Here is a 27071-nt window from a genome sequence, read left to right as displayed (position 1 = left end):
AAATACATGAAGTTAAAAAACCCCAAGACTTTACTTTAAAAATTTAAATCACTGGTCTAGTATCTTTTCTTGGACATACTGTTCTATGAGAAAAAAAAATTGCTTATTAACATCCATTTGACCTCTTGATCTGTCTTTCAAATCAATGTTTATACTTGAAGACTTGACTTCCTGGCTCTTCTGAGCTCTTGAGCACACCCTGCCCAGCAAGACTATGGAGCATAATTAACACTGAGCAGGGGCACTCTGCTTCATTAAACTCAAACCTTCATGCTTCTTGTAAAACAACCATGGTAGCATGAGTCCTTTCTTTGGTACATACTAGTGTCATATCTTTTATTCCAGAAAACATGGATTGTCTCAAATTAGTTATTTGGCTTTTGATGCAAGAACAGTGCAAAGATTTTACTAATGAACGGTCTTTTAATTGACAACTAAAACAAGTAATTTCTTTTTTTTTTTTAATTAACTGCTCTAATTAACAAGGAAACCATCCTCCCCCTGAATTAGTTTATCTAATTTTCATCTTTATTCAAAGCAAAATGACAATGATTAATTGAAAATTTAATAAGCGGTAATTATTAACTTGGCAAACCTAGTACCAATTAACACTCTATTAAAACTAATTATGACATGTTTCATTCAAGTGTTTGCACTTAATTGTTTCATGCACTTAAAACCTACCTTAATTAAATGTTCTGTTTAATTAAAGCCACAGATTTCTATTTAAAATGTTTTACTGTAGATTAAAATCTAAATATTAGAAACGGTGTTATGTGTTTGAGTTTTAGTATTTAGCCCATGTACTTGTGTGCACGAACATGCAGACATAAATCTGAGTACAGGTACTCAGTCACTCTCCTGAGTTACATCTGATAGCTCTGCACATTATTTAAAAAATAATGTCTACATGAAGCCTCCATTTTCAGTTATTAAGCAAATTACAATAAAGTCTTAACTTTAAGCTTTGTATTGACTAAAACTGAACTAAGATGAAAGAAGAGCTCTCTTGAGGAGTATGTGTGCATGTTACATGTGTGCATATCTGCAAGAGATGTTTCAGCTCAAGTTTTCAAGGGGGTGGGGTGGGATTTAGAAATAAAACTTATGCCTTTATTTTTATGAGGCTGAAAATATGCCCTTATATTACCCTACCATAAATGTTGTTTAGGGAAAGCCTCAGGAGAGGAAAAAATCATACCCTTCAACCATACAGCCAAGGCTTAATTTCCTTTGAATATTCAAGGTGAATTAAAATTCTATCTAAGTGGCAATACAGGACAATAATTTTTGCTTACGATCAAAGCTACAGCTAGTCTAATTGTATATGCAAATCAGGCAATTTATATTTAAATTATGCATTCCTATTCTAGTCCCACAGGCACACGGAGATCAGCAAAGGGAATTGGTAGGACATTTGCAAGGTGCTTGAATATTTATTACCAACTGTAACCATTCACTGATCATGAGAAAAGAAATATACACAGGCAAACATACAGATGCAATTTTATTACCATTTTCAGAAAAATGAGGCAACTTAAATACAAGCGTTTCATGTCTATGAACTGCAGTTACTGACAAAATGGATTTCTTTAAGAAAATCTGTATTCTTGCTGATATTTGCTAATAATAGAAATGATTTTTGAATGACATGATGCACTTTTGTTACATCATATAAATTTAGTTTTACAATTAGGTGTTTGCAGTGGTTAGAAATGCCAGTTTCTTATAATAAACAGAAGCAAAATGCTCCAACATTTTTACATGGACTTCTAATTGCAGTTTTTCAACCCAGACAATCTACTTTTCAGTCCAAATATAGAAACTGAAAATTATATCATATCTTCTATATTGCATAAGTTTTTTGCAACACTTCTTGCATGCTCTTGCATGAAGATGCCTGAAAGTGCTTAGGAGGCCATATGCCTGACTGATATTTTTGACTGGCTTAAACTACGGATTGGATTTTAATATTTCCATTAACTTTGATGACAGTATTTGCATTGTGCTATACTAAGTGTGAAAATAAATAAGTTAAAATGTGTCAGGTCACAATGCACCATCATTATTTCAATATATTACAAACTCATGAACACATAAAAAAATAGACAAAATTTTCTATCATTGATCTTCTTTACAGCTTCTCAAACTAAATACTACTGATATTTTATAGGCATGGAATATTAATAGGCATAGATATTTTATAGCCAAGCTTCATAGTTTAAGATATGTTTGTGATATGGGTGATGGCGAAGGAGATTTTTATTTCCCTTGACAATACTGAGCTATGAAGACCAAGAAAGACCAGCACTCTTCCTTTCCCTGTCCTTCCAGAAAAGGAAGAGTTATTAGATTCCAGTATCAGAGAGCAGAAATCTGCAAGTTTTTAAAACCAAGTACCGAAGATCCCTGTACCTGCATCCTCTGCCTAAGCATTCTTGGCACAAGTTCACTTTCATTTTAGGAATGCAACTGACATCTTCCACCCCTTTGAGCAGCATTAACACACAAGAGAAGCTCCAGGAACCAAACAGCTTGTGTGGAATAGGCATTACTCAGCATGGTCTGAAGTCCTTGGAGCAGACTTAAGAGAGGTACTTATCTTTCACCCAAAATGATGATTCACCAGCCAGCTCCTGGTCACCTCCCTCACCTCATCAACACATTTGTCCACATGATGAGAAAAGAAAGGTTGTGGGCAGATATGCAGTCCTGTGTCACCCCAGCATTTTGCATCATCTCACTCTCGGGCTGACCCTGGTAAGGGTGGCCATTGGCAGTTGGTGACAAAAAGTTATCTCAGCATTATATCCCAAAATGCATCATCTGTCTCAGGACTACCTCTGTACAAGGCGCAGGACCCTTATTGCCCTTGTAGAGACAAAGGACGGTCATTTCATTCCTCTTCTGTAACTCCAGAGTTTTCAGCTGGACTGCCATGGGCATTGGTCCTGGCTAAGTGACAGGGATGGCAGGAAGACAGTTTCTACATGACACACAAGAAGCTATTGCAGCCGCCCACAATGGGCCTGTGACCCTCTCTGTACTTAATAAAGGGAACTTTGTACTCCCAGAGAGAAAGTCATCCAACTTGTGATCTGACTGATCATCATTACCTGCTTGTCTCTCTCTCGACTACTGAGGAACACCAAGAACTTGTCTTGAACACTCCCTCCATAAGTGTTCATAATTCAGTGAGGTGAATCAGGGCACTGATGACCATTTTCTTCAGGTGTATGAAACTGAAGTGGGCTTACCTGGCTTTAATCCATGAGGTACTGCATAATATGTCCAGCAGCCACAAAAGCACATGCCTAACTTGGTATACTTTCAAGAATTACACTGAAGTCTACCAATCTCCAAAAGTTTAAGGTGATTCCCTTCTCCACATGCTGTTTTTATGCCACATTCTTTCAGTGTAATGGATTCTGCATTCCAAACAGAATTTCATACTTGATTCAGCTCTCAGCACGTTGGTGTTTACAGACATTTGACACAAGAAGAGAGCCACACTGAACCAAAAGAAATAACCTGTGAGGGATTTGCAGTCTTCTACACTGGGAATAGCTGCCCAGTCAGGAAACTATGTAGCATCTCAAATAGCATCAGAGGCCTATTCTCAGAGAGCCGAATTGCACCTTTACTGCCTTCATCATGAAACTGTGGACACCCTCCTAAAAATGCAGACCATGCTTTATGAAAGCAGTATGCTTTCTAATGTTTGATTAGATGTAGTAATAGATAAAGGTATGCATCCTGCAGAGTCACACTTCTTCTATTCTCCAACTCACAGGCACAATCACTTGATTTAAACCCACATCAGCCTGAAAATAAGAGACTGGAAATAGGACCAAAGGAAAAACTTTGTTTCAAAGAACTGATGACATAGATGTTCACAAGATGACATCACAGGACCTGTACACTACCATTCATGAATATGTGCAGTGTGAATGGACATCCAACTTCATAACTCAAGCCAAAATCTTCTACTAACTTGTGTTAATTATGAAGAAATCTTTTTCTTCTAATGTATTGAATCCACAAGTCATAAATTACCTGATGCCAAATGACATCAAAGCCTAGATTTTGCAAGAGGACTGAAGTTTTCGAAATTTAACAGAATAATGCTCCTCATAGTGAGATTTCCTGGGATTGCAATTTTTTTTTGTATTTTTCATTTAAAATGTTAACATAAATATGGCAATATGAAAATATTCTTGGGCACTGAGTTACAAAGGCTACACTTTTCTTGGACAAAACCAAGAACATGTACAAAGTTTTGCTATTTTTCACAGAAAATACAATAGTTTTTAAAACATTAACATATTGAAAAATGTAGACTTTACATGATAAACCCACATTATACACAAAACACAACTTCTTGTCTGATGCAACAAGATAACAGCATAACATTTTTACCTGTATGGTGTGTATCTAGTTTAAAATACATTGGAAAGTAGCAAGCATTTACAGGAGAATTGATCAGAAAGCATCAACACTGCTGCATATTTGCCATTTAATCATTAACTGCTGCTCAGACAGCTGCTGCAGACTTCATGGTTATACAGGTGTTCAAAAGCAGGGGGGCGCGTTTGGGTGTATAAATAGCTCCTCGACTATCTCGAAGGAGTTCAAGAGCTGCCTCCTGGCCCCTCTGAAAACAAGGAAGCTCTGATGTCAGTGTCAGAAGAGCAAAGGTTCAGCTGCAGCACCAGAGTGGGATCCTTGCCAGCAAACTCCTGTGCTCAGGCAGAGTTTCAGAGTTAAGAAAACTTTGCACAACCACAAGGTCTGCCCAGGGTGCTTTCCAGGCACAGGCAGATGCTGTCAATGCCCTGCAAACAGCCAGAGCAGCTGCAGAGATGCGAACTTGCTGACTTCATTGCACACTCTGCAGGTTTATGAGCACAGGCTTCACTGGGGGCTGACAGGCACAAAATCATTTTTAAATTAAGAATGGTTACTTTGCATAGTTGAAGTCTTTTTTATTAACAGGTGTACTTGGGTTTTTTCCCCTCCTTTGGGAATTCTTTCTTTAACTAGGTAAGAACCCTGAAGCTTAAAAAAACTCACCCACACTAACCTCTTTTTTTTAAAATTGCTAACAGACAAACTTTTAACATATCAAGTTTCATCCTGAAACCATTAGAAGCCCTGAAAATAGGGGTCCACATTGGAAGTACTGATATTTCCCCTAACTATAGCAGCAGATGATTCTATTATAAAATTATTTAATGTCCCGATCAGTTCCAGTTTAAGATTATTAGACACAATTTCTTCTTGTTACTAGTAAGCCCTTCCCCCGCCTCCCAATTCCTCACATCAGTGCATTAACAACTGCACACAGCTGCCAGACGACTAAGCTGGTGTTTTTAAACAGTTCTTACCAGCTTTCTTCCAGATCTCCTCTGGCACGTATCCAGACGCAGGCCTGTGAAGGAATTCCCGATGAGATTCTGCAGGAGGAGGGGGTGAACAGGGAAAAAGAAAGAGCATCATAAGCAATGCTGGCTTGTTGAGAACAAGGCTTAGAGAAAAATACCTTTTCTCTTTAATTACAGCTCAGACAAAGAAATCAAGTGAAACTTTTCTCTCCTCAAAACAAAGCGGATGCCACAGCCGTAGCTCATGAACGTCCCGTAGATCAGATCAGTTCTTACAATTTGAATGTCTCATCTTAAGCCAAGTGAAGATGTTAATTTTATTTTTATTTTACAGTGTTTTGAGTCAACTCTGTATGACAGTATCCACACTTTTAAGGGAGGCTTTGCAAGACAAACTGAGGGAGTGACATGCTTTGTCCTTTCTCATTGTATTTATGAAAAGGAAAAAGAAAGGGCAACAGTGCAGGTCTGGCACTTCTGCTCTGTGCAAAATAATGAGTACTTATGAGTGCAGATAAAAGTCAAGATGTCATTCCAGTGATCAAATAAGTTGTCCACAGAAAAGCAAAGGGGTGTTTCTCTAAGTTCAGAGCTGTGCTTTCCTATATCTGAGCCCATGGTGGCAACTGTAGCTGCAAGAGTTCGAAAAACAGAACCTTTAACTTTAGGTTAAGGCCCTAAATACAAGCTGCCAAACAACCTCACTGGAGCTGAAGCTCATAATTCACCCATATATTTCAATCACACTTTGACAGCTCTTTCCCCTTCTCCTCTTTTTTTTTTTTTTTTTTTTTTTTTTAAGGTTTAACCTTTAGGCCTGGGTCTAAGAGTTTTGAAATCAGAAAGATCCCTTTCACAGGGACTTCAAAGAGCTAAGATCAGACGATACAAAAAGAAAATTCACTTTGGTCTGAAATTTAGCATAGAGATCCTCAGCAGATGAAATTGAAATTGCTCCTTTCGAATGCAATTTAAAAACTGATTAACTATTATTCAAAGTAATAGAGGACAAAATGAAAAAAATACAACCAAACACATAAAACTAAGTTCGCTGCCATGATTACTATTGCCAGTGTGTCAGAATTCAATTGCCTAAAGAAAATAACTTGATTTGTTACATTACAGACAGGTTTGAATGTTTTTGGAGATGCTGCTAGAAGTTTGATGTCTGGGCTTGAAATACAGTAAGAATATACCTGCCATTCTTGGGATACTAATTTTGACTAAATGTATTCAGTTTTCTATCTTAGGAGCTTTTATTCACTAACTTGGTCAGAAAGCAATATTTTTAAGAAAAAGTGAAACATCAGGGTTTGCAAATAATTTCTTACACCACTACATGTATCCATACAGTATTGTTTACATACAGCAGCCCACATAAACTTAAATGCTTTTAAAAGATGACAATATTGCAGGCAGCTAATAAAGGTGGAAATGACAGGAGCTTTTTCAACAGAGAGTAGGGAATTCCTGTGCACTGTTTCACAGATGTAGTTTCTAGCATGAAAATCTGCAGACAGTGACTGGGAGTACATCTTCCCATCTGACAGGCAGCTGAGTGGATTTACCCAGCTCTTCTGTTTGTCACTGAAGTATGGGACAACAATTTAAAATAGATTTTGTCGGCGGACGTTCACAGCTCTCAAGCATAAAATAGTAAACACTGTATGTGTGTGTGTGTGTGTGTGTGTGTGTGTAGATTTTGCAAAACAGCTATTTATTTTGGTTTAATCAACTTGATAGAGGATTTCAGACCTGATACAAAAAATAGGAAAATTCTCAGTATGGCCTCGCTTGCACAATTCTGGAGATGATGAATAGCTCTGTGTACAGTTTTCACCCCTTAAAAGCTTTTAGACTTATAGGCACAGTGCCAGTTCTGTTACGGGGACAGAGGCAACAGCAGAAAATATTGTGTGAAGGCTCATGAAAAATAAAGGCAAAAAATTAAACCACTCTTATTTGCTCTTCATGGAATACTTGCAGGAACAGACTCAACCAGGCTCCAAATGTGGCAAAACAAGGGGTTTGTGACATTCGTGTCTTTGCTTTGTATTGAGTTTTCCTGTCTGGTATTTAAGGTACCATCCAGTGTAAGGGGAGCATAACCTTGATTCAAGTCTATGGCTCTTAGTTTTGGGTAGTGGGGAGGGGGGAAGAAAAAAAGGAAAAGAAAGAAAAAGGACAGAGAGATGTGGAACCGATTTTTTGGTACACATGACTTTCCAAAAATGGAATTCAATGACATAAATGACCAGATTGCCAGATAATTGTTAAAATTTCCAAAACATAAACATCAATCAAGCTCTTATTCCAACCACAAATTATTTACATGAGGAATGAGATCCTCTGCAAGAAGACTTAAATCAAGAGCTTATGAGAGACTTTCCCATAGTTTGGAATGGTGCACAAAAAAGACAAGAAGCACTTATGAAAATAATAAAAACCATATTTTCCAAGCCAGAAGAATTTTAGTAACATGTCTATTGTTTAGGCAGTGGTGATGAGTCTGTGAAAACAATCTTCTTTCTAAGGCTAATCTACAGGAAATGACCAGAGGATATAAATTTTACATATTAGTGTTTTTAAGGTAAGGAGTCCTTCAGTTTAAGTATCACAAAAATTGCTCATTAAAACTGAAGTACAAAAGATCTTAACTTGGATATCTAGCAATCTCAAACCAAGATTAACACAGCTGAGTGAAGCCCCTAAAATACTAAATGTAGAAGCAACTGCAAAGAGCCATAATGAGGACAATGCATAATATTAAATAACTAACTGTGCACCTAGAAGTCAAAGTAAATGCTACCTAGAATGTAACTGAATGAAATCAGACACAGTAAGAATAATCTGAAGTGGCAAGGCAGATCATTCAGAAAAGGATATTGGAAAAGCTTTACATGTCAGACATTATAACAAAGGTTTGTTAATGGCGAAAATGCAACAGTACCGTTATGCAGAACAAAAGTATGTACACAACTGGATTTACTTGAAATTCATGGCAAGGCATGAAAGCATGTGTTGGTAATTAGTCCAGTTCCTACTGAACCAAAGGAAAAAGATGAACAAGGAAAATAAAAAGCATATATGTAAATGAGAATAGTCTGTACTTGTCTGTAAGTGTTTAAATGAGGTAAAAACAAAAGAGACTTTTGATATCAAAAATGGTATGGGAGTTTTCTATTGTAATGTGAAATAAATTTGTGAAATAGTAGAAAAGTTGTTGGAGTGGGAGAATACACACGAAGAAAATAAAAAAAAATTGCATTGGTTTCAGCTCTCACATTAGAATGAAAATTTTTGATGGTTTTAAGATAAAGAGAAAAGGTGCTGAAAGAGAGCGACGTGCAGAGATGTGGAGAGTTGTGAGAGCAGCCATAAATATGGATCTGCAAATTGAAACTGAGATGAAAAGCTAGGACCAAATAAATTATAGGAAGTCTTATGTGATCATAAGGCTCAAACTTAAGAAAACAGAATAGAAAGACTTAGAAAGAAAAGAATTGTTCAGTAATCTCAAAGAGCCTAATTCACATTTGGAAAGAAGGACAGAAGGTAAGTTGGCAAAACAAAAGAATTGAGGTTTTTTGCACGGGACACTGACATGCAAGTGTATAACACAAAGTATTAAGAAATGGAATGAACAGCTGATGTTTTGATGATCTTACACAATTTACTGCATTCATGAAAATACTGGCAGTGATAATAATACCCTGCATGCTGTACTGAATATTGAGGGTCAAAAATAATAAAAGCTACACATAAGCAGCCATGAACAGAATAAATATATATGACTTTTTATGTATTTATGTGGTTTCCATATTTCAAATGCAAGTTCTGCTTCATTCTAGCCTATAATAAATGTAACACCATTAGTGGGACACAGAAAACAAACCAGAAAAATTCTCAGAGAAACAAATATAAAATATTCACTGCCTGGTTTGTAAGAGTCAAGTTCAAAAATGTACCAGTTCCACATAATGAAAAATAGAGATCTGAAGGTGGGTATTACTGATGAGACTACCTTGCAAACCTGGCCGGGGGGCAAGTGTTCCCAGTATTTTTAAGTACATCTTTACCCTTCTTTGCTCTCTAATACATTTTTCTGGCTATTGCAACACCCCTTGAAATTGTGTTAAAAATATAGTTGTTGTTTTTTCATTGTAAAAGAAAAGAAAAGCCACATAGGTACAGTATTACTGAATCATCCTCAAGCAGAGGCCATGTCAGAGCTGAGCGCTGAGAACACACACATGCAATGTTTCTGCAGCTGGAGCCCTACTAACAGCATGCAGTTCACTAAGCCACAATCGAGCCCAAGCCTCCCATGCAGAGAGTGGATTAAGAGCAATACTTAATGTCATCAGTGACCAGTATCACAGAGGCTTTACATTCTAGAATTACAAGTTATAAATGTTACTGTGGTATTCACAGCATTATGGTTTGCTCATGTTGAGAATATCATGCATATCACAGCACTGCTGATTATCTGCAAATGGCAAAGGAACAGGTTTATCATCACAGCATGAACAGATACGTGTTGGCAGGAATGCTCTAGCTGACACAAAACATGATGGTGAACAGCTTTAGAAAAAATAAAAAGTGTCTGAAAGGGTTAACATTTAGAAATGTATTAAGAAATGGCTAACCTATGTGTGTTTCACAAATTCATAGACTTCTGAGAATCCTGGTTTCCTGAGGCAAATCCTGCAGGTATTGCACTCTTCAGCTGGAGATTTCAAACTCTATTTTGTAAGATTTCCATTCAGATAAATTCAACAGACACAAAATATCAACACTGCTGCAGACCTTCTGATGTGTGCCTGCTCCACTTATCTAGAGCCACAGCTGCACTCAGTATGGTTATAGATCTTGTTTATAACCCATGATGCTGAAGAACCCTCATCTTTAATTTATCCTACTGTGTGTATTTCAGTATACAGTGTCTGATATGGGTAATTATTCACTATTAGGATGAAAGTTGCAGTCCTGCTGCAATATGTAGTACTGAAATTCTTCAGCAGAAATGGAGGAGTCAGATGATGTATTATTCACTTCATAGACCATCACAGTTAATCAACTGAATATATATGTAAAGTCTGAGTCATTTTTAGACTTTCATAAACACGTATTATTCAGACTGAAAAGACCCTCTTACCTTCAGCACATTCTTGGAGAATAATGGGAGCTTGTAACCTGTTGTAGATAGCTAATGTGTGTATTGGATTGCTTTGAATTAAAATTAATTATCAAGTATTTAATTTAATTTTTTAATTAAAAATAGCAACAGAAAAATATTGATCAGATATTGCAAACTTCCAGGCTCAACATGATTTACAGTGATGTCAAATCAAAAGAAGCAGAAAAATCTTTGGCAGGAAAAAAGTCTACTGGTTCAAAATGACCATCAGAATTTTCTTCAATTACTTTTCAACTCAAATTATCCATACTAGATCTCAGGTCAGAGTTTTTCAGCAAGACCTATCTATGAAGACTGTGGTATGTTTGTAATGAGAAGTTAAAACTTCAGGAATGATATTTGAATTGTAAAGAAAAAGAAACAAAGGCACAGATAATGTAGCCATATGGCCCCCTTTTTTTTCTCTCTTGCTAGTGGAGATGACAGGATAGATTTAAAGGCTGGATTACCTTGTTGAAAAAAAAAAAAAAAAAAAAAGGTACAAAGGGAATTCACTGATATTTAGAATCTCTGTAGCAAACTTCCCAATATTTACATGCTGTGGTACTTTAATTAAAATATTGGAGAAATTTCCAATCCCTTTTCCCCCACTTCAAAACTAAAATAAAAAAGCCCTAAACCATCTCAAGGCTCACAGACACTGCTTTAGTTTCGTTATACCTCTGAATGTTAGGGATTTTTATTTTGTTAACTAGATTATTACCAGATTTGAGGAAATATAAGGATTAGCTTTCCATAGACTCCAAAGTAAGCATTTTCTCCCTGTCATGTCAGACATAAAAGCACTTCTAACCAATATTTACAACTGATATGGATGCTACATCACTGAAGCGATCCAAGTTTCATGTTTGTGAGTCTCAGAAGTACTTTTTCAACCAAATAACCAAAGTGGATGTCTTAAAATTGAATGGACTCCAACTAGTTCATTTGTACCCACAGTACTGCAGAGCTGACCGATGTATCCAATGCCAAAGCCTGTGCTGTATAACTATCTTTTAAGCCAGAAGACTTTGCTGTTTCCAAGAATTCATCTTGACATATCCATGAACAAATGCTAATATAGGGATCTAACTGTATGCTTGATCTTCATTTTATCTTACGTACCTATTGTTGTGGTGATGACAATTTTTCTTGGATTGTAATATTATCTATGAAGTTTTGATGAATGTCATGAGTTCCAGTTTCATTAGAGAACGTTCATTTTTTCTACCTACTAAGTACACAAGCAGCATGGCCTGTCTCTTTTTGCATCACAGCTTCACTAGAGAAGTGAGCCACTGCTTTAGATCTATTGACAAGTGTTCTTCCTGAAGTTGCAAATGTGATTGATGTTTCAGATGGCATATTTATGAGTCTTCCTTTACATTACATTTAGCACTGTTCATACAAGCCATTACCTGAATACTTTCTGAGAAGGGCTCCTCTAGGGACTAGACTTATTAGTGAACTATGGAAGCATTTCCATAACCCTTCCTCCCACTGATTGGAGCACATTTATAGAGCTATTGACTCAAGTAATTTGACATTCACACAAAAAAGATTTGTTTGTTATCAAGAGGCACCAAATATTACAGTAGTAACTCTAGAAATTTACTAAGAGAATGATGGAGATGGGATTAGATTTTTTTTCTGTTTTTCTATTTGCAATTAAATAAATTTTTGACTTGGTAAATTATTCTTAAAGGCAAAAGGAAAACACAGGTAAAATATAGTTGCAAAATAACACACATTCTACTGATTCTATTCTGGAATTCTAGTAATGAACAGAATTTATGATGATTTTGAGTAGATGGCATCGGATACAGACAATTTATTTTTTTATAAGGCAATATTAGACAAACAAGCATAGTCTCCTGACATTTTCAAAAGAACAAGAAAAATAAAAAGGTATCACTGAGATGTTGCTTTATCATATCTGTTATGAAAGTGAGAAGATGGGGCAGAAAAAGGCCAAAATACTAGTAACTCACAAAAAGACCCAAAATTAAAGTTTGTTTTTATAGAGCAGAGTCCTCTCAGAGTAGTTGTGTGCTCACTGTGTGAGAGTGACTGTGAAGGTCTGCAGGGAGGACAGCCCCGCTGTTTGGTCTGGTCCTTGTAAGGTGGCTGCAGCCCACCCAGCTCAAGCTCTGCTGCCTGAGCCAAGGCCTGGACAGCTCCATGGAAATACACAACAAACAGTCCTCAGACACACCTGCACAAGCTGCAGTGATGGACAGAGACCTGGGAGGATCATGCATGCATGAGTGTGAGCATTCCAGATCTTGTTCCTTTCTTAAACAGAAACCAAGTGCACCTAAGAAGTGCCTAGAACTTTACAACTCCATTTCCTTAGAAAGACAACTTCCAAGTTAAGGAATTTGATTTAAGAAGGTGAAAGCCCTCTATTTCAAATTGCAATCCAGGAGCACCAACAGATTTTTTTAAACAATCAGGAAAGAGAAAGAGTCAGAAGGGACAGAGAGTCAGTGCACATCTCACTGCTCTGCCTCCCCTACATGACAGTCTGTCCTCTCACCCCACCCTCTCAGACTCTGCAGAATGGAAAGCAAATTACCAAGCATCACCCAAAAAACCTCAAGCCATTCCACCCAGAAACACCACTGTTTGGGCATAAGAGTTATAGTGAATCCAGCAGTCAGCAAGAGAGGAATCATCACTATAGCAGAAGAATCAGAACAAATGCAAACATCATCTATCACTTAGCTAAGCTTAAAGAGAATCGAATCAGCACACGATTTTCAATGAGGATACTGTACCTAACGAAACTGGATCTGGATTCACTGGACTCTGCTGTCTGGAATGACTGCTGCTGCTGTTTCCGCCTTTTTTTAAATCCTCCGCATCACTGTACCGCCGTATCCAGTAATTCAGCTCCTCGCGGTCTGCTTCCTGACATCGCCGTAGGACCGTGAGAGATCGTCGGGTTTTTTCCACCATGTCCATTATACAGTTCAACAACTGTTCACAGCAGTGGATGGAGCACAGAAACAAAGAAGAAATTTTTGTTCACAGAGTGACATCATAATAAAGAAAACATCAATGTACTGAGTGCATGGGTTTTAATAATGAAGGAGTCCCTCTCTGTTAACCTCAACTATAGCTGAAAAATTCTAGGCTTTTTTTAAGAATGACAATCCCTTCCTTTTTAACTGGTGATCCTAAACTATACAGATAGGGACTTACAGGAAAAAGAGTAAAGACAAGGAGAAAAAAACTGAACAGGCTACAACCCTGTCACTAGTACTACATGGCACCGGAGAGGACACAAGATGTGGTCCAGAACTGATGTCTACAAATTTTACAATAGATAATAAATTCAGGAACAAATCCGAGCCCCAGATCCAGCGTTTAGAGAAAGTCCATTCCTCTATTGGCAGACTGTAATAATTAGGATAATGCAGGAGACACTTATCAGCAAGGCCTGGTATGAACTATCCCATGGGGAACATCAAGCCCTCTGATTTAATAAGCAAAGCTTTCAAAACCTGTCATGGAATTCAGATAGGTTTTAAAATAAAAATTTTAAATTCCTATCTTGGAAGGCCTCTGTTCAGACAATTACACATAAATGGATATTTAGCCCTTACATGGTCAAGATGTTTCCACTCTTCTGCCCATTCTCTGTCTGTTAGCCTGTGATCAATCATTTCTTCTTGACGTGTGCCATGCAACCCTGCCAAAGAGGAGCAAATTATGTTTACAATGTTGGAAGTCCTCTATGGGGGGAAAAGAAAAACCAGAAAAAAAAAGAGCCTATAGACAGAACCATCATATATTACCGTTCTAGCATCAGCAATGTCACCACAAAAAAAACCCAAAAAAACAAAAAAAAAACACCCAAAAAAACAAAAACAAAAAACCAAAACCAAAAACAAAAAAACCCCCCCCAAAAAAAAAATTAAAAAAAAACTTTGCTCTAAGTTCTCTTTAGTACTTTTCCTCACACAAGATGCTACTATTTCGTCCAATTTAATGTCTTAAATTCTGTAAATTTTATACATTGCAAGATGACCTTTCAAAAATGGACATAACTCTTTCAGACTCTGCACAATTACTGTATACATAAATATAACATAATACAATATATAATTTTTCGTTTGCACTACTTGAAGTCAGCAAGGCAATTATTTGGTAACTCACTGCATATAATACTAGCTGTACTTCAGAGAGTTGAAAAAATATTAGTATAAACTCAATGTTATTTCACTAAATACAGTAATTACTACCATGTCAACAGAGCATCATTAAGGGTTCATCCCTCCACAGATGTTTAAACAACATGTGGTTCAAATGTAGCACATATATCAGAGCAGCTGACAACATGATACAACCAAGCCAGTATTTATTATCAACACTCAAGGGGAACCAACACTTGTTCTTTGCTTAGCCTCCTCTATACAGATGCTGAATATTTGTAAGTGTTGCTCTTTTACTGAAGATTTGTTTTAAACAAGGAAGAACAGTAAGTGCAGATGTGAAACAAAATCCAAGAGTATCAGGCATTCCATTAAATCAAATTGTGCTGCATGGGGTGTGGCTGGTGCTTCTGCTGTTGACATCCTCCACCCATGTTTGTGCGGACATGTCACACACAAACCACTTTTTTGAAAGATAACAACTTTCTTCTGCTCTAAACTGAAATCAAGCTATTTTGATGTTGCTATCACCACAAATCTGACATTAGAAGAAAAAGGCTCTACCTATCCTGGCCCGCCATACACCTGAGTGTCCATGTCATCCATATAGCTTTGAAAACACAGGTTCCTTCCATTTCTGTCCCTCTTTCTTAGAGACACAATTCAATCCACTTTTACAAGTACAGATCTGAAATAAGGCCATTAGAAGCAGCTGGATGGACAAACACCCATAAAGTCTACATCTGAACTGCAGATAAAAAAGTCCTATTCACAAAATAAAGTTACAAGGGAAACAGAAACCTAAAAAAACAATGCAGAAAATCAACGTGCCTTACCCATAGGTCTGTTTCTGTCCCTGAGGTCCCTGTGGTTGGGGTGTCTGTATGAGTCCCTGTAGTGGTGGGCAATGGCCATATCATCCAAACGATAATGCTGAGGTGGAGGTGGGGTGGGATGAGGCAGACCATTGGGCTGATAAGATAAGCCATTATTTGGACTGTACCGCTGGCCTGGGCTAATAGTGCAGGGCCGCTTGCTTGGATGCTCTGAGTGCAAAGGCTCTCTGTCAAAGCCGTTTTCTTTGGTTCTGAAAAACAATGCAAAGGAACTTTAATGCACTTAGTGAATAGAAGGTGGGAATATGCACCCCCACATACACATGCAGCTTCAGGAACGAAAGATTGTTCTTCAATTTGCTCCAAATGTGTGGTGTTGCAGAACATTTCATAACACTGCTGAATCAAAACATACAAAGGACTCATTCACCTTGTCTAACCATCCCTGTAACTTGAGAAATACCATCAGGGTGACCTTCTGACAGAGCCACCTAACGAGGGGCTGGAGAGCAAGGAGCCTTTGCTGAGATCACAGACTGACGGCGTAGATACACATGCAATTGCAGAGGTGAAACCATCAACTGATACATGAAATTAGGGACCAAGAAATTCCAATATTCAGTAGTGCTACAGCTTATAGTGATTAGGAGAAACCTGCCATTCAAGAAATGGTTTTGTTTTCAAGAGGATACTGTAGTGAATGCCAGTGTGCTGAAGCCCAGCATACCATGAGCTCCCATCAAGATCAATGTCACACAGAGACTTTGGGGAAGAATTGACTCTAAATGATGAGAAATGCATCCTTCAGAGATTTTTGCAATATCTGGGCAGAGGTGCTGTGACTATCATTAATTTTGCAGGAAGATGTGGCTAGACTCAAGTCCTCAGTAATGTTCAGGACTTCCCACTCCATTACTCTTAGACAGGGGCTTTATGCTCAGGTGACTTGGAAGAGCTACTGAGGAGAAAGACAGGGTTTTTTTTATGTTCTAGTTACTCTTTAATTAAATTCATTATCAGCTATTTCCAAAGAACTCTCTACTTGACACCTCTGCCTGAGAACCTTGAACTCACTCCAAACTAATTCTCAATTAAAACTGTATTTTAAAAAACTCATAAACAAACAAACAAAAAAGTAAAAAAAAAGAAAAAAAAAAAAAAAGAAAGGAAAAACAAACAAAAAACCCCCAAACAAACAAGCAAAAAAACCCCACCCTACAGTTACTTCAACAGGTTCACAACCCTTTTGGGGAGGTTTCATTTCACTGAAATGTTTGGGTTTTTTTAAACCACATGAATAAAGAAAACCTACAAAATATTATTTTTGATCAGAAAGTTTCTTATATATAAATATTGCAAACTGAGGTTTCATTCCTCCCTCCATAAGCTGCTGTTATATTCCAGCTTTTTTATAAAAGAACTTTATCCTCTGGAATAAAGGGATGGCATAATGTATCATTACTAGTGATAACACAATTTTTTGACACTGAAGGTAAATTTGAGCAAATTTTCTTGTTTGCCTATTGTTAAAACCAACTGCTCTACAACAAACCTTCCCCCAGAAACCAATCAACTACCCTTGAGGGGCCATCTGTGGGGAAGAAGTGTATTGTCACCCCTCAACATGTTCCCATTTAAGGCCAATGAGAGGAAGGATGAAACCAAATCATTGCCAATATCCTCTGAGAGAGAGAGAATCAAACTAAGATCTTGTAATTAGCAGCAGGAAATTAAAAGATGGGCTGCATTGTTTTCAGAAGGAGTGAAGCAATTTCTCAGAGACCTCACCAAAATTACTAATGCCAGAGAAGCTGCAGGTATATATATATATATTTCACTAAACTGTAATTTGGCAAAAAGGAAAGAATCTTTCCCCAGCACAGCTGGACATCTATTCTCATTTGGGCAGATATAAAAGACATACTTTGCTAAAGTGGAGCACGTACCTTGTTCCAAAAGAAATGCAGCATGGCTGTGAAAACACCTAACCAAGAAAACCTGAGGTCCATCATATATTTTTTATTAGTTTGGGCACGATGTACCTGCTTGCAATAACTCCCAATGGGTGGTGATGTTTCTGACAGCTCTTCATGACAAGTTTGCATTTAGTGGCTTGCGTGTGTTTTCTTTGCACATATTTACTCAAAGTCAGTGTGCCAATCTTCCAGTTGTCAAAATACTATGCAAGCAAAAGAAATTGACTTTTCTGTCTGTACAAGGCAAACTAATAACTCACATAAGTCTTTTAGTACCACAATTAGAATGTTCTTTAACTTCGATGGGTAAAAGTCAGAAACAGCAAACAATTAAATAACTCATTGACTTGGTCACTGAAATAAAACTGGGACAAGTGGGAATCCAGTTTTCCTTTTCTGCACTACAGCTTGATGTTAAAGTCATATATTTTCATACAAATGTATATATTTGCACCTAATGTACAGGTATTTCTGTGTATTTTACGACTGCTTTGTACTTAATTACCTTAACTGGAATGCACTACTTTAGCTTGGAAAACACATCAGCATATCCACTGAACTCTGACTAACATAGAAACTAGCATGACTCTTGAAAACATATTTACTGAAATGATGTTTTTGCTATGTCTTTTCTGGGCGTAAAAATTTAATTCTACAATTTGTTGTTATATTTTCTGCACTGACCAAATAAACAGCTTACCATAATACCAGAATGAGACTGTACATAAACTCATTTTTTGTTTCTGAGCACATAAAAATATATAAAAAGGTAACAACTTAGAAAACCTTATCAGAGCAGGAACTGCTGCCAAATTTACTATATATGAATAGAGCGATAAAAGATGAGGTACTGAAGAGTGCCATAATTCAGATGCTCTGAATTTGACCTACTAGTCTGCTTCTGATCTCAGTCCTACTCATTCTTTTAGGTCTCACCCCCTTGGGGCAACAGCATTTTCCCAGGTGCCTGAGGAAGCACTCCTGTTTCCCAGTAACTGGCACACCCATGTGAATAGTAGCTCCAAATATAACACCATCACAATTTTAATCTGCTTTCATCTGATTTTGCAAAGTAACCAGAAGCTGTAGAGTGGAAATAACAGTGAATGCGTAGGAAACATAACTGGAACTTTTTTCCTTACTCTCTTGGCCACCTTTTTCCTTGATGTGCCTATAAATCAACATAAATTAACAGTTTGGAAAATTGTTAATATGACAAAAATGGAGTCCTTCAGCTATAAACACACAAGGGGTCATTTTCTTAAAGCCATGATTTACTTAGATTAAAGACAGCAGAATAGACACTACTTTTTAGCCTGTATGCATTTAATGGAATTTATGTTGGTTTTAGGTTGTGATTTCAGTTTTAAATTATGTAATTTATGGATAATTTCCTGGGTAGAAAATCTGACCATGCAAAACTGCCTTGGCTAGAAAATTGGGTTTAACCTGATCAGGAGTATTACACAAATTTCAAAGAACACTAAAGCCAGCTTACAAGAAGGAGACAAAGCTGTTCATCTACTATTTGCAAGATGCTTTGATTTAAATTGACTTCCACCAATAAAGGTTTGATGAATCAAACAAATGATAATGCTTTGCAGGAATAAAGTATCTGTTTATAATACTGTGTTACAGAAAAAAATTACTTTTCTGCCTTGCTAACAATTCATATTACAAAATTTCTTTTAAAATTCCTCATAATTACACATGGCATACAAGGAGCACAGATGTAAGAGCTGTGAGCATCCTTCCCCTTACTGAGATACTGAGGAGCCTCTTCAAATAAGATTTACTAACAGCATTATCAAAGTTTATCTCTGTGCCCAGGTACCTTCGACACCTATGTCATGTCATTGGTTCCAAGTGTACTGCAACCACAGCAGCACTTTCTAAAGTCACAACACAATCATAGCCACTTTTGTTTTCTTCTCACTCAAAATAATGCTATTCTAACAGAAATTTTTGTTATCCTATACCCACTTAGTAGAGAACTGTCATAAATGTAGAGTCACTACATGGCATGCTCACATGCCATCAGCCTTTTCCAGCAAGCTCAAAGGATGAGTAATTAGCAAAGTTTTTGGTTGTCAATGTATTTTAAATCATGTGATTTATAATTAAGCATTCATTCACCAAAATAAAAACTCACTGTGGTCCAAGTTCCTTTGCTTTACTACAGTAGAATGTAAACTCCAAAACTTGTAAACAAAACACAGTGAACACTTTGTTCATGACATGTCATGAACAAATTACCAAAATGTGTTGTCTCCTCAGGTGTCAGTTTTCCTCTCTTGCAGTGACTGATGGTTCCCAGTGTTATTACAGAAACAGATTGATCTTTTTAATGAGCTAGTTTAATAGACTCCAAAATCTCACCGTGGCTGCTCATCCGTGTCAGACCATATGCACCAAGAAAACATTCAGTAAAACACAAAGCTTGGCTGTCAGATTGCTCTATAAAACCTCACATACAGTAGACTTGGATATGCAGATAAATAACAAGAATTGGAAAATGGATATGCAAAAAAGGTTCTGAGATTATAAGCAGAATAAAAAAATACTGTATGTGGATTTTCTTCAACAAAAAATCATGAGGCAGCTGTAGTTACATGTAACACTTGTTCCACCTTCTTTGCCTAATCCTCTACTGCACTCTTCCTCTAATGGAATTAATGGTATGCAGTTACCCATGCCCAAATGAAAAATATAAACGTGTATATATATATATATATATATATATATATATATATATATATATATATATATAACATATACATTATATACAATACATGCCTGTGTATAACTATATATCTATACATATATACCATATACCTTGGGAAGTGAAAAAGATACCACAGTTTACTTCAGTAAGACACACATCTGCAATCAAAATTATTCCAGCTGCACTTAGTTCTCCTGGAAAGAGGTGGCCTTTGAGAAATTTTTTTTCATTTACTAGCCATGGAGTCACAGGAAACCCTTCCCTTAAAGTAGGTCTGCTATCTTCTGCTGAATTTTTATTAGTATATTAGAAAATTACTTATATTTCTAAACAAAAGGTATATATATTTCCAGATGTTTCCTCATGCTCCTCTGTAAACAATTAAAATAATTAATAGTGTAATGAGTATAAAGCCAGCCAAGTATTTGGTTTCAAAACTCACTCAGTCTAGGCATGTTCAGCCTCTGAGGACAGCTTTTTGTGGTTGCTTTACTTACATTAACCAAATTAAAAGGTATGCAGACTCCAATTCCATAAATTTAAGAATTTTTCCAAAAGCATCTTGTTCTTTTTACTAAATCTGTTGCACAAATGTTCTTGAGTGCACAAGACAACTCCACTGAACTTGGCTTAGCCAACACTACCACACATTTTTTTCTGTATAGCTTTTATTATAGTCATAGACAATGGAGATGTAGATGTGACCAACCAGTGACAGGGTTGCTTGACACTGAACAAAAGCAACTTATTTTTTAAGCTCACGGTAACATTCCAATGAGAGCACTGGGCAGTCTCTTTTTCATGTGAGCCTTTTTCATTACAGCAAACAGTTGCAGGGTCAAAAAGAAAGGATGGGTTTTTTGAAACACCACTTCCCCAGAACTAAGGAGCTGAACTTCAGGCTGCATCTGACAGAAGTTGCTGCACCTTGGAGTGTGCAGGCCAATGGGACAGCCCATGCTACACCCTCCCTGGACCCTGGGAATTCAAACACAGGCTCTTACCCACAACAATGGAAGATAAAATGTCCACCCCTTACCCCAAAAGCTGCATTGCTCCCCAACTGTTCACAGCCTAAGAGAGACTTCAGTTGTGAAGCCAAAGGCACTTGACTTTCAAGCAAAGACTCAGGAATTTTAAGAGCCTTTGTATATATTTTAACTAAAAGGAAATGCTGAGAAGAAAATTCATAAACCATACACAAATATCTCTACGTCTGGGCCTCAGTTTTAACTAAAAGATGAAGGCTGACTTTAAAATCCAATATTCTCCTGATCTGCTGGTCCTTTTATGTGCTAATCTTATGTCCTTTTTGTAATGGAAAGACCCTGTATTGGTTTTATAACAAAGTTCTTGTCCTAGTTTCTACCTGTGTCACCCATCTTCTCCCTCACAAGCAGGACTGAAGATAACACAGGTGAGATAGTACTTACCACAAAATAACCAAAATTCAACACTGTCAAACAGGGTCTCAGAGAGAGGGAGCATTATTCGAAATGCAAAGGAAAGACTTTATTTTACATTTTTCCTTTGTGGCCTTATGGGAAATATGAGCAATACTCCTCTCCACAAACAGGAAAGAAAACAGTGAGTGAGTCGGGAAAGCACATCCCGCTTATTGTCTGTACTCTGTCAAGCAATACCTCACTGGCTTATGAGATCATTTCATGTGTGTCTATCTCCTTAGAGGAAAAATGTTGTGTCTGCTACTGAACCGGAGTACAGCATGCTGACATTAAAGCCATTCACAAGATATTAAGAGGCCTTTTAAACAGATGTTTTGCTACACTACTCTGCAAAGATTGAGAATATACAGAACTACACCAAGCTACTAGATTTCAGCTTTGGAAAAATTATTTCATTGCATATAGTAAGAGAATACACGTATAATGTCCAAAAAGTAATCATCTTTCTGAGGTGCAGAAATATGCTTGTATTAACCCCAATAGCTCCTTCAGTTTGGTCTGGAAGTCTGAAAAAACTGGTGGAAAGAACGTAGCTACATATAAAAGGAGCTTTTCTGCTTATACCTTAATTTTCTTGCTGGTTCATTGTGATTTTTCTGAAACACAATCTCAAGAAAACTAATTTCAAATACTGTCACATCTTTTTCTATGTAATGGCTATGTGACTTTAGATTTTACTGTTCACTTCTGGCTATGAGAAGTCTAAAGTTTTACTATGAGCTTTCAGACTTTGTTTTCTGTTTATTTTTGTGCCATTCAAGCCTGTTCCAACACAAAAATGTCACCTGTAAAAAGTTATGAGGCTTCTTGACTTTGCAAATCATCTTTTTCATTTAAAAGATAACTAGGATACTTGCATACCTCAGGCATACAGGTAGTGGTATGTGGCAGAAAAGTATAATAAAAGTTTTCCACACTATAAAACCCATGGCAAACAAATCAATGAAAAATACAATACCTGAGTTTCCCAAAGGTAAAATGTAAATGCCAGTTGAATTTCTAACATTAGCATAGGAAGGCAGTTAAAAATAAATAACCACAAGAGTAATTCCCTTGTAACACTAAGCAAAGAACTTTATTCCAAAAAATAAAAACTGTTCCATACCCCTAAAGCCACTGTACTTCACACACATTCATTCGCTTGTCCCATTCCTGCATGGACTCTCTTCAACTCAACAACAAAACAGATTGCAGTGAACATTTCTCCTCTTTGAAAGAAATACCCTTATGCATATTCCATGTATGGATATGGAAATATGGCACAACAGAAGGAGTCAAAGCCCTGAGTGTGCTCTGGGGTTTGCTCTGTACTTCCCAATATAAATGCCTAGCGACTCTCCTCACATTTAACGTTGAGTTCAACAAAACGTCAGATGCAAGGGACTTGCATATGGAGCTGGCATGATCTGCTGCTTGGCACTACATGACTGAAATACTGTGCACAAAGTAATACAGTACTGGCTGACCATTACTTCTGTGTGGATATGACCACAGCATGTCCTGAGGTGACTGAATCAGTGTGTGCATGTATTATATTTATATACTCAGGAATATATATGTGTATGCAGCTCTCTATATATACACATGTATGTAGGTATGTATATGCAGACATGCATAAGCAGAACCTGTTATGAAAGGGCATGGGGAATGATTTTAAGCTAATAAGAGAGTAGATTCAGACTAGGAAGAAATTTTTAATATGGAAGGTGGTGAAACACTGGTTTCCCAGAGATGTGGTGGATGTACCACTTATGGTCATGTTGGATGTGAAGGACCTGCACCCAGGGAACACCACCCAAGTATCCCCCCAGCACCCACCCTCATGCTGCCCCTGTGCTGGGGGAGCTCAGCACCACACTGTGGGCAGGACAGGAAAGGTGTGGTGCTGCTCACCTGTCTGGAGTTCGCCTCTTCCCGTTTTCGTTCACATCGAGAAGCAGCTCTGAGGAGTCAACAGGTGAGGTGGTGCTGGCATCCAGAAGCAGCTGTTCGTGCTGGGCGAGGTACTGGGCTGGGTTCTGCTTGGCTAGCCTTGCACAGTGCAGCAGCTCCCGCTGCAGCAGGGGCAGATTGGCCTGCAAGAGAGCAGCACAAGTTAAGAGGGCAGCTTGCAAGCAGTTTCAACAGAGATGAAGGAGAAAAATTAGAAATTAGAGCAAAGCCTGCCTTGAGTTGAAACTGTTGCCATCATTCCCAGCTAGGTTTGTGGTTAGCTGCCTGAAAGCAGGAAGCTTCCAAAAGTGGCTATAGCTGTACTAAATATGCATAGAAGGATGGGAGCTTACCAAAAATGTAACAGAAAACAGTAAATGCTGTGAGAAAACCAGGTCTGAGTGCCACATCTTTAAAGGGGGAAAAAGTATTGTTTTGGATGACTTCTGCTTTCTAACTGTCTAAAACCTGATCTCCTATGGAGCAGCTGTTTTCAACAAGTGACAATCCTTTGTTTCCCATTCAGACTGCAGTTAGTACTTGGAAAATGTCTGAAACCAGGGGATCTGCAACTCTATGAGCTGCCTCAGTCACCATTCTTTGAGGGCCTTGGGGAGAACAGGATTGAGAATAGGATTGCCCTCAGCCTTCCCATTACACTTGCAGTTGCACATTAAGATAAAGATTACAACAAAATCTCACGTTCCAGAGCTTCAGTTAATCACCCGGAGGGCTACAAGCCTCCTCCTAGCCAGATGTAGCTTGAAGGATTTCTGACTGTTCTTTCATGGCCCCACTGGGACATGGGTCATGGCCTGGAGATTACCAGGACTCAGACAAAGAGAACTGAAATGCTGGTTCATCACTGGGCAGCACATTTTGCCCATCTACTGAGGTCATACTTAGTCATATGTTTTGCCAGAGCAGGTGGAACCATATGTCCCTTCCCTGTTCACTGTTTCTTTAAAAAGCTCACACAGAATACAAGTCAAGACACTCGACTACTTCAATTGCCTTGCATGGCAGAAAATAGTTGGAAAAGTTCACATATATTTACAAATAAATATCTGGAAGAAACAAAAGAATCAGATCTAGAATTTGACTAGTGGTACATTACTAAAAGATGTATTACATCTCAGCAGGACTGTGAGGTAGAAATGTGAAGGCCCTACTTAGGAGGTGAGTAATGAAGGAAGAAACAACATATTTGTGTTCCTTTTCCACTATCACAAACAAAAAAGGGCCTTTTTAATGTATAGATGCTCCTAGAGACAACCAATTTTTGAACTGTTCAGCAAAAACTGTGATTTATTTTACTTGTTTACCTTCTCCTAAAGAAATGTTCATCCTTGCCCTTTAACGATAAACATGAACATTGGCAGATAAATTTATCTAGATAGATTGAACAGATTTTCTTTGCACAGAACAAGCATGTACAGCTTTTAATACATTTATTAAAAGCAGATACATTCAGTTGCTTAATTTTTTAGAAGTTAGTAAAGAAAACTATGATTGGCATGTCTTATAATTTGGGCTTGTAATAGCACAATGTAATATTTAGACAAATACATAACTTGAAGTCAAGAAAAGCAGTATTTAAAAATTTATAGTTCCGCTCAAGTATTTTCAACCTGCTCAAAACATTATTCTAAACAATCTTTATCAAACCATATATTAATAAATAATTTGTTTGTTGGGAGAAGATTAATCAGGACCTCTCTATAGGTAGGTCAAGTGTGCAGACTGCTTCTGGTCCCTATTACCCTGATACACAAGAACTAATTTTTGGGAAGGTAACGAGAACTAATTTTGAATGCAGAATGAAACATCAATATTCTCCCTATTGCAACTTGAATGTACTCATAGAGACTCTGAAACCAACATGGCCTTAGACACAGAGGATTGTGCAGAGATTCTGCTCTGATAGCAAAGGCAGCTCTCTACACCTGCAGCAGCCCATTGCTGCTGATGCGGATATACAGACTTCTGTACCTCTGCATGTGAGAGATACATACCAGTTCTCAACCAAAAAAACTCTGACTGCAAACAAATGTGGCCTTACTGGCTTCCACCACCCTAAATTGTCACACTTCAGTGTCTGAAACATGCTCCACTTCTGTTTTGGATTGGGCTTTATATTTTCAAGATTTAGGTGGAATCATAGCCTCCTCCATCAGCAACAGAAACATTTTGAGTCTTATAATTTAAATTGAAAAGGCTTCATTAGAACATAGTATAAAATTAAGTTTTGAAGTTTTTATAATTGCAAGTTTAAATAAATTATTACAGATGTATTAAAAATAAAGATTTAAATTAAGACAAATTTGTTCAGAGAGCCTGAGTAACTCAAAATTATCAAATCATATTTATACTGATGCTTAAAACAAATATGCACAGAACATCTATTGAAAAACGGTGTTGGCAGTACTGAACATGTACACCATGTACCACTTAAATTTAAGAGATTAAACACTGCTTGATATTAATATAGAAAATATGCACCAAAAGGCCAGTGAAGGTTCCTGCAGTTGAATGATCTGATTTTCCTGTGAACCAGAACTGGTAGAAAGATAAGCAATTCAATGTCTATTTATTATCTGTAATAGATCAGTGCTCCCTGGCGAGAGGCACTGCACAAACACATGGTGAAGAGTAGCTTCTTTCCCAGAATTTTTATTACAGAAACACAAATATTGGCTTCTGTCTGCAACGTAGCGTTTGGTAGACCTAGCAATCTGTAGTGGATCTAGACCAGACAGGATATACAATGTGTGAAAGGTTTCAAGAAGGTTTGAGTGACTTGCCTATAATCAGGTAACAGAGAGTCAAATCTGGGAACAGAAAATAGGTCTGGCTTCAGGACAAGTCTTCGGGACAGAAGAGACTGGAGGGCCCAAGAGTCTCTCTCTTGCTGCGCAGCATGGCTGAGAGCCTAATTCTGGTCCTGAAAAGTGATATTGCCATGCTAGCACAGTCTTGAAGACAAAAAAGCCTCTTAGCTAAGATTCCGTCCCAGATTGCTTTGGTCGACAAAAAATACATATATAAAAATTACATGTATTTGCCGGGTGTTTCAGCAAGAAGTACAGAAAGCTTTCCATCTGGTCCCTGCTCTGTAGACAGCTTGGGTTTTTTCCTGCTACAGAGTGAGTAGGCAGTTTGGCTGTGGGAAAATATGTCCTTAAAAATACAGAAGTACCTAACTACTGCCTTTGAGTGTTCCTCCGTGCATGAGCACGCCTTCTTCGCCCCTCTTGTCATCAGACAACCGCTACTTATCCATCTGTAGGTGCCAAACCAGAAAATCTTCTCAGTTCACTTCTACCCATACTTACTGAACTGAACAAGTTGCAAAACCAGCAGAATCGGGCTCAAGTAACAACCATACGCTCCCCGCACCGAGACAAAAAGAG

The 27071-nt window shown here is 37.6% G+C and overlaps 1 protein-coding gene across 3 annotated transcripts in view; it reads right to left on the bottom strand.

The window, feature by feature from the left end:
* The window catches only part of RUNX1T1 (RUNX1 partner transcriptional co-repressor 1), a 114514-nt gene that overhangs the window by 14337 nt on the left and 73106 nt on the right, over positions 1–27071 (bottom strand). For all 3 annotated transcript variants that reach the window (XM_058026437.1, XM_058026446.1, XM_058026454.1), the window contains 5 exons: positions 23620–23801; positions 15560–15810; positions 14175–14260; positions 13344–13545; positions 5388–5456 (listed from right to left, as the gene is read on the bottom strand). In XM_058026437.1, the coding sequence (XP_057882420.1) occupies positions 5388–5456; positions 13344–13545; positions 14175–14260; positions 15560–15810; positions 23620–23801 (790 nt within the window). The remainder of the gene's footprint in view (positions 1–5387; positions 5457–13343; positions 13546–14174; positions 14261–15559; positions 15811–23619; positions 23802–27071) is intronic.

The sequence above is a fragment of the Melospiza georgiana genome, chromosome 1 (assembly GCF_028018845.1).
Source record: "Melospiza georgiana isolate bMelGeo1 chromosome 1, bMelGeo1.pri, whole genome shotgun sequence".
Lineage (NCBI taxonomy): Eukaryota > Metazoa > Chordata > Aves > Passeriformes > Passerellidae > Melospiza > Melospiza georgiana.
The sequence above is the reverse complement of the archived record's forward strand: the minus strand, read 5'-3'. Positions and strand labels throughout refer to the sequence as shown.